Below are 19,242 nucleotides of genomic sequence, written 5' to 3'. Positions count from 1 at the left end.
CAACTCTGTGTCCCTTAAGAAACCGTTATTAGCTGGTAACATTACAGATCTGTGAATCACACTGGATGTTACATTCAACATACTGATCATGGTGGATTGCTTCCAAGTCTAACTCTACACAAGCACTCACAAAGAGCAATATCTAGCCAATTAAATATTTTAGAGCAGAGTATAACTACATACATTTATATATTTAAATTGTATTAAGGACACATTAAATTCATCAAAATGATTTCCATTTTAAATAAATGCCGTTTTGAAACTTTCTTTTCATCAACAAATCCTGAAGGCATACCTGTTTTCAACATTGATAATAATAAAAATGTTTCTTGAGAACCAAATATAAGAATAATTTCTGAAGTATCATAAAGCACTGAAGACTGCAGTTTTGGCGGCAGAAAATCCATCTTTGCCATCACAGTTGTAAATTACATTTTAAAATATATTAAAATGCAAAACAGTTATTTATTAAATAGTAATACTAGTTAACAATATTACTGTTATACTGTATTTATGACCAAATAAATGCAGCCTTGAAAGTCTTCTTTCAAAAACATTTAAAAAGAAAACTTACCAACACCAAACTTTTGAATGGTAATGTATGGTTTAGAAATAAATTATTCTAGCAATATTCCGCTTTAAATTGTTTTATTTGATTAATATTTTTATAGTAAATACACTTTTTTAGTCATGATATGGCTTTCTAAATGATATTAAAGGTGTGCTAGGGACCCTGCTTAAAGAAAAGACCATGACCATGATGTAGCTGAAGTGTACAGCAAACATTTTGTACAATAAAACAGGTTACACCCATATGAATATGCTAATGATAAATACTTGCTTTAACAGGTTACTACTGGACAGCATTTTGACTTACCAGCTCCTCACACAGTGTGTGCTTCAGTCTGCGAGCCACATCCAGTCCCGTCTCTCCATTATCGTTCTCTATCACAGAACAGCAATTATCATCAGCTCAATGATCATCCTGATCTGTAATTAACTCCTGACAAATGAGCCAACAGCCAATCCAGCCTTTAAAAGAACACGATGAGCCTCCTTGCTTTAACAATGACTGATAAGATGCTGATAAACCCTATGTAGCATCAATTAATATTAAAACTCAAGTGTGTCAAATTTTCAGTGTTAAAATACTGTCTTCTATCACAGCAGAAACAACTAAAAGGAAGACGATGGATGGATGTTAAATGTTGAACAGAAACACATTTTCAATCATGAAATAACTATGTCTTGCTGGTTTTAGGGTTTGAAGGTCTCACTCACTGATATGTGTGTTTGCCTTGGCTCTGAGCAGAAGTTTAAGGCACTCAGTTTTGTTGTGCTGACAGCAGTAATGCAAAGCAGTGTTTCCCTTCATTGTCTGAGCATCCAGATTATTACTGAAACAAATGACAAGGAAAGGCACTTGTTGAATCCATATCTGCATGTACATGCAGATAACCAACAAGTTTAGTTTTATACTGACCTATTGTGGAACAGGAAGTCAGCCACATGAAGTGATGTTCTGTCAGCCAATAGAACGGCTAAGTGTAGTGCAGTTTCCCCCTTTTCCTGTCGTAACATTTTGCTATTAAAAAGGGAAGACCTAACATATACAAAGGTAAAATATGCATGTACTTAAAGGGATACTCCACTTTTTTTGGAAATAGGCTCATTTTACAAGTTTTCGACAAGTTTTTACCGCTTTCGAATCCATTCAGCCGAACTCCAGGTCTGGCAGTACCACTTTTAGCATAGCTTAGCATAGATCATTGAATCAGACAGGACCATTAGCAATCAAGAAACTTTGCTGCTGTACCATGGGTGCAGCAGGCGTAATGATATGACGCAGCGCCTGAAAATAGGTCTAATAGGTTAGACAAACGTCCCGGTCACGTTGGAAGTTGGGACTATTTTCAGGCGCTGCGTCATATCATTACACCTGCTGGACTCATGGTACGGCAGCAAAGTTTCTTGATTATTACGCAGGAATGAGAGTATAGTTCCTAGCCATATCAGCCTAGAAAATCGCAACTTTTCATTTTCTGTCGGTCTTAGTACACTATGTAACTACAGAAGAGTCAAGTTTTAAATAGGAAAAATATCGAAACTCTTTGGTCATTTTTTTTTAGAGAGATGCTAATGGTCCTGTCCGAATCAATGATCTATGCTAAGCTATGCTAAAAGTGGTACCGCCAGACCCGGAGTTCGGCTGAATGAATGGATTCGAAAACAGTAAAACTCAACTGTTTAACTCTGGGGGAGTTGTAAAATGAGCCTATTCCAAAAAAAGTGGGGTAACCCTTTAAGCAGGAAATGAGAAAGCAAGACGTGTTTGCTGACTTGTAGGTGGCATGGCAGTGGCTGGCTGAGTTCCGTTCTCTCAGCGTACAGCTGTAACAGGCTGAAGACGTCTCGACTGCGAACAGCATCCAGCAGATATTTGCGTTTTGTTTCCGGTGAGCTGCTGCTACGCTGTGCAAACTGCCATTCCATATACTTTGAGAGTATGAATTCTTTACGTACGGCCCTGTCAATAACACTCAATATTTTAGTACATCTTTTATTGGGTATCAGAATGGCAGTGATATTCAACAGATGTCCGACACCAATAAATTGTGCAGTGAAATTTAAAAAAATGAGCATCTCTGCAATGCCTACAAGCTCATTGCAAGTCACAGATGGTAAGAAACAGCATAACTGGAGCTCTCATTAGTGCAACTCTCCTCTCTTTTCATGGTACAATGTTGGACAGATGTAGGTTGAAACACTACAGAGACTGCCATTAGAAAAAAATCCAGCCTGAGTCCTGAGACAGGCAACAGCTGTCAGAGCTCTTAAAGGGGCCACTCTTTCAATGCACTTTTTGTGTGTGTCTGAAGTCAACTCAGTTATGCAAGGATTCTTGCATAAAAAAAGCTGGTATTTAGTTATACATGACCATTTACACCTTCTCTCTGACCCTTAAAATTGCACAGTTTTTTTTTTTTTTTTTTGTTACTGTACCTTTAAGACTTAGACCTACAACTACCATTCAAAGGTTTGGGGTCAGTAAGATTTTTTTTTTTAAATATGAATACTTGTATTCCGCTCGTATGTATTGCTCAAAAGTGACAGTAAAATATTTACAGTGTTACAAACTATTTATATTTCAAATAAATTATGCTATTTTGAACTTTCTATTCATAAAAGAATCATTTTGAATCCAAATATTATTTTTTTTACCAAATTCATGGTCTCCACAAAAATATTAAGCAGCACAACTGTTTAAAATTCTGCTGAAAATTCAGGTTTGCGATCAGAGGAACTGATGGCAAAAAAATATTCAAAAAGAAAACCGTAATCTTACATTGTAATAATATTTCACAACATTAACTTAAGTAACAATCCCCCCGACAAAGTCAAATAATGAAGCAGGTGTTGAGATTTAAACATGGAAAGTCTAGAAAGGAAAAGCTGTGTCGAGTGGCAGAATGAGAATCTGGAACAGACAAAAATTTGAGTGAACTAAGCATTTCCTGTGACATATAACATCCCTAAAGTAGTTCCTGGAAATATGCATGTTATTTCAGTGCTCTGTGCAAGAATCTAATAATAGCACTGTTCATTTAGTCCAGCTGGTCTAAAATAGTGTACACAACCATACTTTCCTCCCATTGATCGTGACAGCAGGGTAAATCAATCCGTTCAGTTTGAAGGTTAAAGTAATTTGGATGTTCTTGAGCTTTCAAATTACTTTCAAGACTGATCAATTTAAAAGAAATTTAAAAAGATCTGCACCATCTGCAGACAGGTTAATTGGAAAAATTGAGAGGGAATTGAGTGGTGCGCATGTTATGGGAAATGCTAAAGACATTGGGTGCTATGGGGACACAGAGACTCAAGTGTCAAAACCATTTGGCTGGCGTTTGAAGAGTAATTACAGAGCTGCTCATCACTCACATGTCACTCTCTGCTGACGGCTTCACAGAGGGACTGGGAAGATTGGCTTCCACAATTTCATTAAAACCTGAATTCCCCACGTTTCTCGCCAACTAATGAGCAAAAGAGAGAGAAAGAGCCATAAATCTGTGGGTATTGGTTAAGAACGTGAGAAATCACTAATGTTATCATTCTCTCAACTTTGTCAAACTCTCTTTATACATGAATGCAATAAAGATAACAACCAGCTGCATTAAACAAAGCATGAATTGATTTTACTCATTTGTTCACTGTGAATTCTTACCAGCAATTCTGAAGTGCCTAGTTTGTCCAGAGAAAGTGACTGAATACGTGAATAATGTACACCCATTTCCCGATGGATCCCTGAGCACTCGATGCACGTCAGGATTCCCAGGTTTATAGAGATCCAAGTCGGATCTGAAAGCAAAGAGTGTAAAGAAAACACATTATCAGCTGCTACTAAATTTCTAAATTAAATTCTTAACCTTAAACTGAAATAAAAATACATTCAAGCAAAATATAAATCTAAATAATAATAAACAAATTAGTGCTGGGCAAAGATTGATCGCGATTAATCGCATCGAAAATAAAAATGTGTTTGCATAATATATGTGTGTGTACTGTGTATAATTATTTTGTATATATAAATACACACATATGCATGTATTTATTTAAGAAATATTTGCATGTATATACTGTATATATATATTTATACATAATTTATATTATATATAAATATAAATAATTTATATATAAATTAAAAAAAATCTTAAATATATACATGCATATGTGTGTATTTATATATACAAAATAATTATGCACAGTACACACACATATATTATGCAAACACAAACTTTTATTTTGGATGCGATTAATCGCGATTAATCTTTGCCCAGCACTAAAACAAATACAAAGCACAAAATAAAATGACTAAAACTGGAAATATGAAAATAAAACTAATTACAAATATTTAAAAAAAAAACTATAATAGTAAATACTATAATAGTAAATAAGACTAAAATAAAACTGGCCCAGTGTGAACCTGCTACAGTGATATTCAATGATATTCACATTTGTACTTTTTGCAATGGAGATAGAAGGTGCAGCCAAAGAAAATCTGAACTCAGCACTTTTTATAGGAAACATGTCTATAAATCCTGCATGCTGTCCTCTCATGTACACTCACTGGGTTTTAATTTAATTAAACATGATTTATGGACAGGCATTTAAAGAAACAGCATGAACAGAGGACCAGCATAGTCTCCAAAAGTATCCAGCTGCAGAACCACAGCCACAGAACTGAAAGTGAGGGGCGGGGCTTACACGTACATTTCTTTAGTTAAATATAAGTGTCATAAACTGCTCTGAGACACGAAGGTTGAGGATGCAAATGCAGTATTTATTGAACAGGGTAATCCAAATACATAATCCAAAGTACAGGCAAGCTCAAACACAGGCAGGCAGTCCATACAAACAAACACAACAAGGCAGGGAACACGGACAAAAGAGTAATCCACGGAACAGGCAAGACATCCAAAAACCAAGAGACATGGACCAGGGAGAATGCTCGTAATTGCAGTGTAACACTAAACAAGACTTCTCCAATAATGAATGAGAAAACCAGGCTTAACTGGGGTGAGCTAAACAAGATAATGAGACACAGGTGAATGTGATAATGGATGAAGAGCCCGGACAGTGAGTTATGGGAAATTTAGTTTGTGAGGGAATGACAATAGTCTGATGTGGGTTGCCCTCTGGTGGCTCTATCGGATCTATGTCTGCAATATTTAACTTTTTTTTTACATATTTTACATATGTATTTAACATAAGGATTTTTTAATTACCATGTTAATGGATAATACAAACTATTTTTTGTTCATGCGGCATGAGCTGGCCTAATTTGCATAAACTGAGAACAATTACTTTTAACCGTATAATTTTGAAAATGGATTAATAAATGTATAATCATATAGTAAAATGTCTCCCTAATTGACTGTATTATATGATAATATTATTTCCTCATGTAGCCTATGTTCATGTTGTGAACTTGTGACAAATTAAAGACACGGAGGTATGTAGGTCTACATGTATTTAATAATTTCAAATCCTTGAACAAGTAAAACACACACTTAAGCCAATGAGACATTTGACAACAGAAGCATGATGGAGAATAAGATGAGATGTGTGTGATATTTATGTCATGATGTGGTGAACGAATATTATTAAGTGTTTATCTGCTAAAAATATTGAATCTGTTCACGGCTTTCACATTTTATCAAAAAAGCTTTTTTTTTGCATTTGTAAATAATTATTAGATGTATTCATTTCATTTTCAGGGATGAAAAGACTGAGGTCTTTCTGCAGAAATGCCTTGATATGGATTTAAGAATCAATAGTGTTTGTGTTTTACGATGATTATTTGTTGTTTGCATGTTGTTATTTTTATTATGAGCCATTTAAATACGTTTTAAACCTAGTATAATTTTTTTATATATATATATATATCCTATTTGTTCTCATACAGAGAAACACGCATTTCACTTGTTCAAGGCTGTGTATTAAATAATTTTTATTTGACATTAAATACGTCACATACTCGTGTTATTTGTAACAACATGAACATAAAGGAATACAATCAAATATACAGTCAAATGGGAAACACTTTACAACATGTAACACATTTATTTTTTTTAAAGTTGCAGCCTATAACCTTGAAGTATAAACTACTGTGTTTGTATCCATTCAGTGACATTAAGCATGATAAATAGGCTGTTTTAAAATTTTGCTCATTGTAGGCTACATCATGATATCTTATTCATAATATATGAACAGAAGTGACTTTAGGTATTGTTGTTACATACTGTAGACATAGATCCTATCAAAATCCATGTGAAAACAGCTTATATTCAACACAAGAAAATTACTTGTAAAAGAGTAGCGCATTGATTAAGCCCCGCCCCTCACTTACGGCTCTATGGCTATGGTTATGAAACTGTGGTTCTAGGGTTCCCATTTCCAAAGCCGCTGTTTTCTTAAACTGCTTAGTTTCAATTTCGAACCCCGTTTTAGTCCAATAGCACTGTTAAAATAGATATAAAAGACTCTATCATCTATCATAAGCTTAGTGTCTGTAATAAGGTGAAATACCTTGGTCATTTTATCACTGATAAAATGACAGATGATGAAGATATTTACAGGCAATGTCGCATGATGTATGCACAAGCCAATATTCTCTTAGGTAAATTTAGGGCATGTACGGTTGGTGTGAAGATATCTCTGTTTAAAGCATATTGCACACCGTTCTATACTGCACACTTGTGGTCAAATAATAGAAAGGCAAGTCTTTTAAAGTTGAAAGTAGCATATAATGACGCAATGAGAATGTTACCCACAAGACCAAGATGGTGTAGTGTAAGTGAGATGTTGTTGAAACATGCTGTTTTAAGAAACCTAATGTTTAAATTCATGTGCCGGCTTAATGGGTCACAAAATGAAATAATAATGGGCTTAACTAACATACGGCTAAGTACTATACGCTACCAATCCCTGGTATAATTGTCTCCTGGTAGAACAATGATTTTTTTCTTTGTGTAGGTATGTGTGTATGCATGTGTGTTTATGTATTGTTGTGGGTAAGATTTGGACCTTGAGTCTGTAATAAAACTTTTGATTGATTGATTGATTGATTGATATCATATAAACAATGTCTGTGAGAATTGTTCGAGTCAAGACACTTTGACATCAGTGCACTCCTAAGAGTTGACAAAACTCACATTTAACAGGAAAAAACAGGAATCATAGAGGACACCAGTTTTATTCTTGCCTATGTCTTGGGGTAATCTCCCTGAAAGCACAAGTACATCTCTGAGACGTCTATTTGATGTCTGCATTTACATCTGCAAGATGTATTTTTAGAGTGTTTGCTCATCTGCAATACGCCTCCAGGACGTTTCCTGTTAGATGTCATATAGACATTTAGAAGATGTCTTTAAGATGTTTAAGATTTAGAATGTATGTAAAACTGCTTTTTCTAAGACGTTTATCAGATGTTTTTACACATCAGATGCTTTCCAGATTAACAGATCTTTAGCAGACATCTTACAGATGTACCTGTGGAAATATATTTCATTTTCAATAAAATGTATAACCATATACATTCACCGCAAAGATTGTCCGTTCTAGAATTTTGGTCAATGCTATGTTCGTTGTGTATAAAATATACAATGTGCTTTAAATGGTTATTCACTACTTTAACAACAAGACCAGTCGATGTAGGCCAAGCTGTTGTGGAAAAAACTAATAAAGAAAACCAATCATAGCAGGCAGAAATCGTTCTTCCCTCCACCATGTTCAAAGTTATGGCATGCCCTACTCAGAAACCAGGGTATCAAAATGATCTCCAAGTTATAAGCAAGTTCTGCATACCTCCACTGACGTAACGATAGTTAGATAGTGGTTGTCCTCCTGGACACTAAATGATTAGCATATTCATGTACCATGATATTTTCAGTTCAGAAAACATCATAGCACATGTCCAGAAACATTTGTGCTACTGTAAAGACTTTATGTGTGTACCTGTGGCCCCGCAGTCGCAGCAAACGTTGTTTCCAGGAATGCGACGAATATCCTCAGTGATAGATCGTGTCAGATCCTCCACGCTGTTCTCTCCACTTGTCCTCCTCTCATCCAGAGCCACATTTAGAGCCTCCTGCTTACTGTTTGTCAGCACTGATATCCACCTGATAGTTTAAGGAAGGTGCAATAACAAATACAACCATTAGAGGGCGACAAGAAACTTCAGATCAAATTTCCAGGTGGCACCGTGCATAGGAAAGTCATTTGCGACTAATACTGATCCAGCTCTCTGAGAGGTCCGTTCATTTGCAATCAATGAGAAAATGCTCTTGATTACAGCTCAGGGAATTTTGTAAACAGTGCACAGGCTTTGCGTAGCCTACTTCTAGTCAGTGAATACCCTCTCTAGGATTCATTTCTGAAAAGCTGCGGTATAATGCGACTATCAATTATCTTTTCTCTTGCTCCTCTTCAACTCTGACATTTAGCTGAAGATGGAAGCCTGGGTTGTGATCTGACATGAGAAGCACTTCAATCATCATACATGCAGCCACATCTGAGGAAGAAATGTTACATATTTCTCTTTCTCTCCAAGAAAGGAGGCTCTGTTCCTCTGTCAAGATGGAAAGGTCAAATCGGAAGAGGTGTGTGTGCTGAAAATGATACAAGCTCTTTCCTATCTGACGGCCTCTACACATTCTCATCTGACAGTCACATGAGTGGACTGAGACTCGGGCAGATCAGTGTCTGGAAGAATAAAGGCTTTTCTCTTTAATGAGACCATGAAATCAGAATCAGTTTTTGTGGCTTTTAGTTCATGTCTGTGAGCTTTAAGATCATCTTTATGCTGCATGGTGTACAGTGACAAAATTCACTTTTTAGCAGATATACACTAATGTTCAAGAGTTTGGGGTTGGTAAGATTTTTAGTTATTTTTGAAAGAAGTTTCTTATGCTCACAGGAATATTTTGAAATGTTATTATAATTTTATATACCTGTTTCATATATGAATATATTTCAAAACGTAGTTTATTCCTGTGTTATCAAAGCGGCATTTTCAGCATCATACCTCCCTTCAGTCTCATGATCCTTCAGAAATTATTCTAATATGCTGATTTGATGCTCAAGAAACATTTCATTTTACAAAAAACATTGATTTATTATGCATTTATTCTGGTTTAACTCCAATCAGATGCTTTCAAGAATGAGAATGTCATGCCCCTTAATAACACCTGCAACCAATTAACAAGTATAAAAAAATCGTTCACAACTGTGACGTAAACTAAAGCCTGTTGAGAATTTAAATAAAAAGCCCTTTCAATAGGAAATACATTAATACATAATTTAAAAATATCTATGTATTAATTTAAGATACATTTTGTGCATAGTTATAAAAAAAATTATTATGAATAATAGTTTGCATTGCTTTTTATTGTTTGGATTTATGTGCAATTATGTCAAAATTACTCATTGAGGTACATAAATGCTTGAGTAGGTTGTTTAAGGTTGAAACAAACCAAATTTAAACAGTTTGCATTTCAAGTATTTATTGCTGTGAATAAACAAAAGAAATACTTACGCCACACAATCAGACTCATCATCAGCCAGAAAATGGTAAGTGCGATTATCTATAAAAAATGTTTAAAAAAACACACACACACTCATTAATCCTTGTAAATTCACAATTTATCCTCAGCTGGCACCAGCTAACATGTAATCAGCAAACAATCAGGAGAGATTAAACAGGTTCGAGGTCCTTTGTTAAAATACAAGTGGCAGGAATGAACAAACAATTGTGCTCAAGTGCAAATAGTGAATTTAAATAGTCCCCTGCTTTCAGAACAACCTGCATTTGTTTTCAAGGACTCTAGTATTGTATCACAAAATATTTCATGATTGTTACATAACGTAATAATGACACTAGAGACCTGAGGCCAGAATAATGCATGGACGCATGCAGATACAATTATGCAGTTCACTTCACTAAAAACAGCCTGAGGCTGGTTCGCTTCAGCTTGGTGTGAAGATCCTGAAATCTACCTTTGATATTTTTTTCTCAATTATATATCACATGGGAGAGTGTGTGATGGACCGAACGCTTGGTTGGGGAATGTATGAGAGAGTGCGTGGTTAACTCACGTGAAATGAGGTCAAAGCATTTCTTGTCTTCCAGACTTGGTTTGACTTGGCAGGTGAGGAGGTTCAGTTTAGCTGGTGATTTATTAGGCTGCAATGAAGGGATAGCATATCACTACAGTCTGTCAAGTGCAATTTTGTGTACATCTCAATTGTAATGTGTCTATATCAGGTGCATTGGTTTCAGTCACTGAGAATGCAACTAAACATTATGAAAGTATAAAATATAAAATAATAATATAAATATACATATTTATGTATATTTATATAAATACATTTAAGTAAAAGTAATAAATAAATAAATATACACTACTATTCAAAAAATAATTTCATTTAGCAAGGATGTATTAAATTGTTCAAGAGTTCAAATCGATCGATAAATTGATCGAAAGTGACAATAAAGACATTTATAATGTTACAAAAAATATATTTCAAATAAATGCTGTTCTTTTGAACTTTCTGTTCCTCAAAGAATGATGAAAAAATGTATCAAATGTATCACAAATGTTTCCAAAATGTATCACCAAATCAGCATATTAGAATGATTTCTGATTTTCTGAAGACTGGAGTAATGATGCTGAAAAGACAGATTTGTCATCACAGGAATAAATGATATATAAAATATAGAAATAGTTGTATAATTAATTAATAATTAATTGTAATAATATTTCACTATATTACAGTTTTTACTGTATTTTTGATTAAATAAATGTAGCCTTGGTGATCAGAAGAGACTTTTTAAAAATCTTCCAACTGATATCCCCAAACATTTTGTAGTGTAAATATAATTTCAAAACAAAATATTCACAAAATAAATGACAAAATATATATATATAAAAAAAAAATCATAGAGTCCAATGTGTCATATTTGGAATCAAAAAAAAAAAAAATTAAACAATAATAAAAAAAACACATCCACACAGTTTGATATTTCCAGGTGTAAATGCCATATTAAGGTGCATTTTTTTATATCATGTACGTTTTTCATGACAAAAATTTCAGAAGTGGTCTGCACAGGCCTTATGATAGCTTACAGACATCTCTGAGAAAATCCGGGTAACACTTCATATTAAGTATACAGTAACAAAGCACTTATAAATCATATGCAAACTACTAGTTTACTAGTACCCTGGTAATCCAGAGTTCTCGCGAGAGCACAAGTTGAATTTGCTCAGCGAGTTACAGTACTCTGATGTCGAATAATGGTGCTCATTAAATATGCCCCTCGATCTGAGCTGCACCAATCACATCGGGTTATCTGATATAGGCGGGCCAGAGGCGAGATGACAACAGCGCTGTGATGTCAAAGTCATTAGTAAACATTGCAAGATGGCTATGGATGAACACCAGTTGTTTGAAACGGCTTTGGCCGCTACAATGAACGAGTTAGACTTGGCTTTTTATCTAAAACAGGAACAGAAGACGCCGCTCGAATCGTTTCTTTGCAAGAAGGACGTTTTTGCTGTTTCGCCGACCAGATACGGTAAGAGTCTAATCCGAGAATGTCTAATAAGGTTAGCTCCGCTGGTAGCTGGGGTTTATTGTTGTGATTGGTCGTAGTGTTATCCAATTGCGTGTAGCGAGATTTTCAAATGCATGCTAGGTGCCGCCCCTCGAGCAGGGCGATTTTTATTAGTCGACGCCAGACCATTAAGGCCCGTTCACATCAAGGACGATAACTATAAAGATAACGATAAAGATATAATTCTAAAAATCATTCTCCATATTAAAGAATAACAGAGTTCACACCACAACTATAACGATAAAGATATGAGGAACGATATCGTTGGCATCACTTTCAGAACGATTTTTTTCCAGCTGTCAAATGATAAAACACTGACAGCCAATCAGAATCCATTCTAGCAGGTCATCCATTTTCGCTACTTTGAAACAACAGCGCGGGCGCGCGCGTGCTTAGAATAAAAAGACCGTTATCGGTCGTTGGTGTGGACGCATATATAGTTATCTTTATCGTTATCGTGCTTGGTGTGAACGGGCCTTTAATCTTTTAGATTTAGGTCTGGATTTCCAGGCTAACTGTAATGTCCAATAAAGGTTGGTTTAAAGCACTTAATTAATTAATTAAACAATAACAATAATTACAGTGACAATTGTTTATAGTCTATTAACTATAAACTATTAACTATTTGTAAATGAAAATTTGTTTATATTTACAAAATACAATTATGTTGGTCAGTGAAAACATTGGAAATCTTTTCTTTGTACTTTTGTCAGTTAAAAAAAGGTTCAAGAGAATTAACAAATCACAGATTGTGAATTTTACTACATTTTACAAAATGTCCCAACTTTTCTGGAAATGGGGTTGTACTTCATTACTGTATATTATAAAGTGTTCAGTATATGTTTGGGTGGGTTTCTGTCTTGTCTTTCAGTTCTGTGTCCCAGTTTCATGTATTTCAGTTAGTTTACTGGTTACTCGTGGTTTTATTAGTGTTTGCAACTGTCATTGATTATGTGATTAGTTTAGTCTGTGTATTTAAGCCTGTGTTTCTTTCATTTCATTGTCCGTTCTCGTTACAGCTCTTTGTTCTACTAAAACGTTGTGCTTTCTCTTTGCAACCACACGTGACATTTTGAATGTATTCAATTTTTTCACAGAAACCAGCAGAAGGAAAAAACTGTATGCTGCTGTATTTGCAGAGAGTGATGTGAGTACTCACGGTTCCATGAGCGATGGTAAGATAGCAGTTCTGCACAGAACATTTCCTCTTCTGCCACATCTTCCTCAACCTATCAGAGAAATGAGATTACGGCACAGCATCCACATCACATTTTCCTCAATCATCACAAAGCTATACAGTGAATGCAGTGACAGATCTGTGTGTAACTCCCGGGACAGCGTGTCCTACCACACATGAATAATTTGAAATGAAGGGCTAACAGAGCACTTCCAAAAGCATTTATCAGGGAAATCTAAATGAAAGTGTGGATTATACGTCATGCTTGAAGAATGCATGATCCGGGAACAGAAATTCAATAATATCAGGACCATTTGCTACAACATGAATTCATTTACCCATCACTTCTCTTGTAGAGGTAGCCTGATTTCTCTGTGCCATATTGCTTGTTGCCTTGAAGCTGATGCATGCTGTACACGGTCTGTCTGCTAAGAGAATCCTGAACAACAGAAGCATAAACTGGAAAGTCATGGTTTGTTTATATGTGGCGCCCAAAAAGCTTTTTTGATTTCCATTGCCTCTATGCATGGGCTTTTGCACACAGCAGCTTAAAGGGATAGTTCCTGTATTATTTATTTTATGTATTTATTTTTGTGAGAACAAAATAGAAGACGTTTAGCAGAATGTTCTCACTTCTCTTTTTCATATAATAATAGGAACAGGGGCTTTCAACTAAAAAAATGACAAAAAAACACCATAAATTTAGTCCACATGACATTTCCAGTTTGCTAGGTCACAGTTTAATTCTATGGAAAAGAACAGTGAGAACATTCTGCGAAATACTAACACTGAGGGGAAGTACTGGCTCACACTTATGAAGAAGGTTAATTCATGCAGGACACGCACAATAGATGAATATCACTCATGCCGTGGGTACAAATTTAATAATAAAAAAGGAATATTCTGTGTTAAATTATGTCAACAGAAAATAATGAAATGATGTCAACAGGAAATAGATTCAAATATCCAAATTTTTTAGAATATATAAATGATTTTAACAATAATATAATTACAATGGACATCTATGGGGCAAGAGTACAAAGATGGTGTAGTGTTGAAGTCGACAGCATACTGATGAAAGCTTAACTTGTGTTTAACCTGGAATATATCCAAAATATCAATAGCTTTCAGAAACAAAAACATGAAAATTGGATTTTTATATTCCTCGTGAGAATGTCACACTATATTGCACATGCTAATTTTTTCAACTAAAGTGGGAAACATGAGGTGACAGTTCACATGCATGTGTTTGTGAGTAATTAGGGCCGCTCGATAACATCACATGATAATTTAAAAAAAACATCTCAACTTACTCTCCTGGACTGCTGTTTTGTCAGTGAAGCATTTAGAAAAAACGATTTTGTTAATAGCTGCTCTTCACAGTCATTCCAAGCACTTAAAAAATTGTTGTGGAAGATGATTGACAGTAACAAATATATTGACCACCATTATCCCATTAAATACCTGAGTAAGACTAACAAATTACTCCATAAGACCCTATCTATTTATTACCCAGACAAATAATGTATACCGCCATGCACTGCAACATAACATGCTATTGATTTTTGTGAATCAATAGTGGTGGGTGACCTCTGAAACAGGAAAAACAGAACACGGCGGTGGATTAAACATACCACAGTCCTATGCAATACAAAACTGAACACAGACCCGCAGTGTATTGTATGTACCGCTCACTGTAGACATACTACGTGAAAGAAAAAAGAAAAAGAAAAAAAATATATATATATATTTCTCAGTGTAAGTTTATCTTTGAAAATCAGCTTACTGAGAAATAGCCATTATGCCAATCTGCCCCGGTATCTCCATGCATATAAGCCTTCAATTAAACAATGTGAGATCATATCCAGAGGAAGTGTTAGAAAATCCTAAACTGAACAGCGAGGAGTGTAAGAGGTGAAAATCAGCATGAGAAATTTGTGCAATTGCTGAAGCGGGAAAAATGTGTGTGCAAACGGAGCGGGAATGAAGTGTAAAAAGAGTGGCAATCTTTACCTCTTTGAATTCGGGCTGTAGAGCAGGTCTGAGCTGATCTCTGAGAGAACAGAGCTGTCTCTTCTCCTCATCCTGCTTATGTTTGATCTGTATAAACACACACACACACACTTAAATTCCTCTAAACACATCCTACACTTCCTATCCTCCTTGTACATTCCTCCAGCCGTGTTTCTCTAAGCATGATTACTTAAGCTTTAGGTGAGACAATTGCCCTTTCATTAAGTTGTCTGTCACTCACAACATAACTGCAGCTGAAAGAAGCCGTCTGCTTTACCCTCCACAAATTTGCCCTTAAATGGGATTTACTGTTACCAACTGCTTACAGTGCTGATTTCCTCCCTGATTGTGTCAGCATGAGGTAGATCGGCGGAGGCTGGTAACCTTGATGTGCCGCGATCCAAGCAAACAAAAGCCACACTGTCGTGGTTCTTCAAGGTCTAGAGTGAAATCTATGATGTTAGCTGCCAAGGCAACATTTCTCATTTTCGCTTAGTTTCCATTTTTCATCTAATATTTAAATGTGATTTCAGCTTTATTTCACAAACATACAACATATAATATACATATAACAGTTTTAGTTAACAGTAATAACGCTGTTGCTAGATATTTTAGAGAAAATGTGTATGCTTGTTACCAGGTCAAGCAACTAAATCAGCAGGCTAACCAGCTTAACCTGTTAAACAGCAGTTTGGCCAGGCCCCGTCCACACTACTGCGTTTTCGTTTAAAAACGGAGACTTTTTGCTACGTTTGCACCTCCCGTCCACACTAAAACGGCAAAAACGGAGACCCAAAACGGAGAAGTTTAGAAACGCTGCCGACCCGTTTTTCGTTTTGAATCTCCGGAGGGCGTTTTAGTGTGGACGGGTCAAAACGGAGGACTTTAGAAACGATGACGTAGTAGAGGCTCACGCTCGGCTCTATGATTGGGTGTCATGACATGGCGTATATCTTTGCTAGCAGCTGTTGTGTAAGTAAATTCTGCATTTTACAATGCTATAACTGCCTACATGCGCTGGAGGCAAGCTATTATTCGAGCGATCTGTGACAATTCCCATGTGCAGCGGCGGTATCGACCGTACATGGAGCGTCGGTTTTGGGTTAACCCGGGAAGAACCAGCGCATGGTGGGATAATTTTATCAATGAAGTTGTGTTTACACCGGCACGCGCATGCCCAGTGTTGGTGAATGGTCACGTGATCCGCGTTTTCAGTCGTTTTAATGTGGACGGAGATCAATTCTAATACGCAGCTAAAACGCTGGTGTGGACGGAGATCGTATTCGTTTTAATTCTCCGTTTCTAAACGAAAACGCAGTAGTGTGGACGGGGCCCTAGGAGTCCAGATAGACTAGCTTAATCTTCATCAGGATAGTTTAAGATGGGGTTTTCAGCAGGATGCAGTTTATTATCTTTTGTTTAAATCTCTAACACCTCTAATACTTAGTGTTGGGTATGTCACTCAAGTAATTACATCTTCAAAAGTGTAATTATATTACTTATTAATTACAGTCTTCCTATGTCAACCTCGACCAGTTGAACAATACAAGGATAGACATGAAACTGCTCTTTTCATTCTTTCAGATAAATAATATAAAATTGCATAAATTATTCTTAAACTGACCAAAATATTTAAAGGGAGAGGGTTACATTAAAAACATAAATGTTTATGTTAAATCCACTATTGTTTAATATAGAATTATTTTATAGTCTATAATGCAATTACATCAGAAGTAACTTTAATTAAATGAAAGAAAAATTCAAAGTAATCCCTTGCTTTACTTTTTTTAAATACAGTAATTAATTACTTAGTAATGCATTACATCCCAACACTGCTAACACTTCAATGTGAGTCACTTGGTTATATCGGTGTGGTTGTATTGTATTGAGATGATCGACTTAACTATTTTTAGCCAACAAACTATTGATCTGGGCTGACTTTATAAAGCACAAGGAGATGAAGGAACATTGTAAGCTTGGGGGATGATGGGATACCATAAAGATGCAGAACAACTGCCCTAAAGTCATTCGCTGCTCAGCATGAGCAATCTACTCTCTGAGATTGAGATATATTTGGCTGAGAATGAACAAAGGATGTAAAGGATCCTCAGCACTTTTCAATTTAAAAATAATGACCTTGCTTATGGGATGGTATATGAAGAAATATTAATACACTAGGGGACTGTAGGACAGCATGGACTGAGCGATCAGGGGCAATATCATGCTCATCCTGAGCTTCATTGCTGCAAATTAAGTTGTGCTCTGAATACCGATTAGCCGCTCTGCCACATGAACACACACACTCAGGGCTGATTTTGAGCATACAGGGCCTAAACTATCAAATCACTTGACAGATGATGTACAGGTGATCTGTCTGAATTATTCCACGTCAGTTTGGTTTTCAACGCCTTTCAATGCATTCTGACCTTTTCCACAAGTGAGCCATTACTCCCTAAAGGGTAAATAGTTTTAATTTAAAGGTCAGTTTAATATAATGATGCTATAAAAAGTAGAGCTGACAAGCGCTATTTGGACAATTCTTTACTATTTCACATTAAAGTGTTAATCATGTTACAGCACGATATGAAAGGAAAGGGATGGAATATGGTGGGTAATTAATCATAATAATAATAATGTAATTTAAATTATAATTTTTTATAATATTCAGATTTAGTAATAGTAATTGTAAGGGTTATGTTTGCTTTCATTGTGTTTTAGTTCAGTTTTCCCTGTTCTTGCTTTGCCTGAGTTCTCATTCATTGTTAGTTGCCTTGGTTTCTAATTGAGTTACAGACTTGTTTCCTTTTAGTTCATTAGCTTGTGTGTATATATATATAGTATATATATAGTATTTTGTATAGGAAGCCTTAGGCAGCACAAAAGCATGAATGAAAGCACAGAAAAAAACACTTTAGAGGGCCGTTCACCCTGATTTCTTCCACTTTCGTAAGTGTGTTTGCGGATTTTTGTCATTGTAAGGTGGGATTTGAGCCACAGCATGTCATCTGCCCCATACATTAAGAACATTTGTGTGCAAGCAGCAAGCATGGGCGGAATCACTCACAGCGCTCAGCTGTCCCGTAAAGACCTCAATGTACTGCTTCAGCTTTTCCGTTGCAGTTAGACACTCCTGAAAGAAACTGACAGGAGAAAGCAATTTTAATCACAGATCCCGTAACAAAACAGCATCAATTGTCAAGGCTGCATCCCTTCCCCTCTCGCTATTCTTTCAATGGTTTCTCATCCTCTCAAATTCCAGTCACACTTAAAACAGCGTGACAGACTCGAGCGTGGAGGGATGTGACTATAAAGCATGCATTGAACACTGATGGTGTTGGTGCCAAGCAGGCACAGGTGCACTGCCTGGCCCAGAGATTTCTCCTAACACGGATGACTTTGTTCATTTTGCCATGGTCTGGTTCCTTTCATTGGACGACTCTGTTGTGGGGGACTGATTATATTGCTTTACGAGGACTTTTCATATGAAGGATTGTTATATATCTATAGAAATGCATAATAAACTTCCAAAACCTTTAAAAATCACAGTTTTATCACAGACTTACTTGCACTGAGAGTGGTAGTGTTTAATGAGGTTCTGTAGCAGGTCTACTCCTTTCTTGGTCTTAATTTCATTTACTTTGATGAGGTACTGTTTAAGAGGAAAACAGATGAGAATAGAAAAAAGAAAACAGTTATTTTAGATAGAAATAATACTTCACAATGGTACTATTTTACTGTTTTTTTTTTTTTTTTTTTTTTTTTTAGCAAATAAATGCAGCCTTGGTGAGATTTAGAGACGTTTTTCATAAAATTTGAAAATACCCCAAAATTTTAGTAGTGTAGGTAGGTTGTGTGTAGATATACATACAGTCAGAGACTG

At 35.8% G+C, this 19,242-nt stretch overlaps 1 protein-coding gene across 4 annotated transcripts in view; it reads right to left on the bottom strand.

Moving 5' to 3' along the window:
• Positions 1-19,242, bottom strand: part of unm_sa1614 (un-named sa1614) — a 40,112-nt gene that overhangs the window by 7,515 nt on the left and 13,355 nt on the right. For all 4 annotated transcript variants that reach the window (XM_081358205.1, XM_081358204.1, XM_081358206.1 and 1 more), the window contains exons 7-20: positions 18,926-19,011; positions 18,427-18,502; positions 15,363-15,449; positions 13,688-13,788; positions 13,332-13,401; positions 10,654-10,741; positions 10,094-10,142; positions 8,515-8,678; positions 4,223-4,356; positions 3,940-4,031; positions 2,341-2,527; positions 1,484-1,569; positions 1,282-1,397; positions 878-945 (exon numbers count right to left, since the gene is read on the bottom strand). In XM_081358205.1, coding sequence (XP_081214331.1) covers positions 878-945; positions 1,282-1,397; positions 1,484-1,569; positions 2,341-2,527; positions 3,940-4,031; positions 4,223-4,356; positions 8,515-8,678; positions 10,094-10,142; positions 10,654-10,741; positions 13,332-13,401; positions 13,688-13,788; positions 15,363-15,449; positions 18,427-18,502; positions 18,926-19,011 — 1,404 coding nt within the window. The remainder of the gene's footprint in view (positions 1-877; positions 946-1,281; positions 1,398-1,483; positions 1,570-2,340; positions 2,528-3,939; positions 4,032-4,222; positions 4,357-8,514; positions 8,679-10,093; positions 10,143-10,653; positions 10,742-13,331; positions 13,402-13,687; positions 13,789-15,362; positions 15,450-18,426; positions 18,503-18,925; positions 19,012-19,242) is intronic.

This window comes from Scardinius erythrophthalmus, assembly GCF_964197995.2.
Source record: "Scardinius erythrophthalmus genome assembly, chromosome: 25".
Classification (NCBI taxonomy): domain Eukaryota; kingdom Metazoa; phylum Chordata; class Actinopteri; order Cypriniformes; family Leuciscidae; genus Scardinius; species Scardinius erythrophthalmus.
Note: the sequence above shows the minus strand (reverse complement) of the source record. Positions and strands in the feature narration are given on the sequence as shown.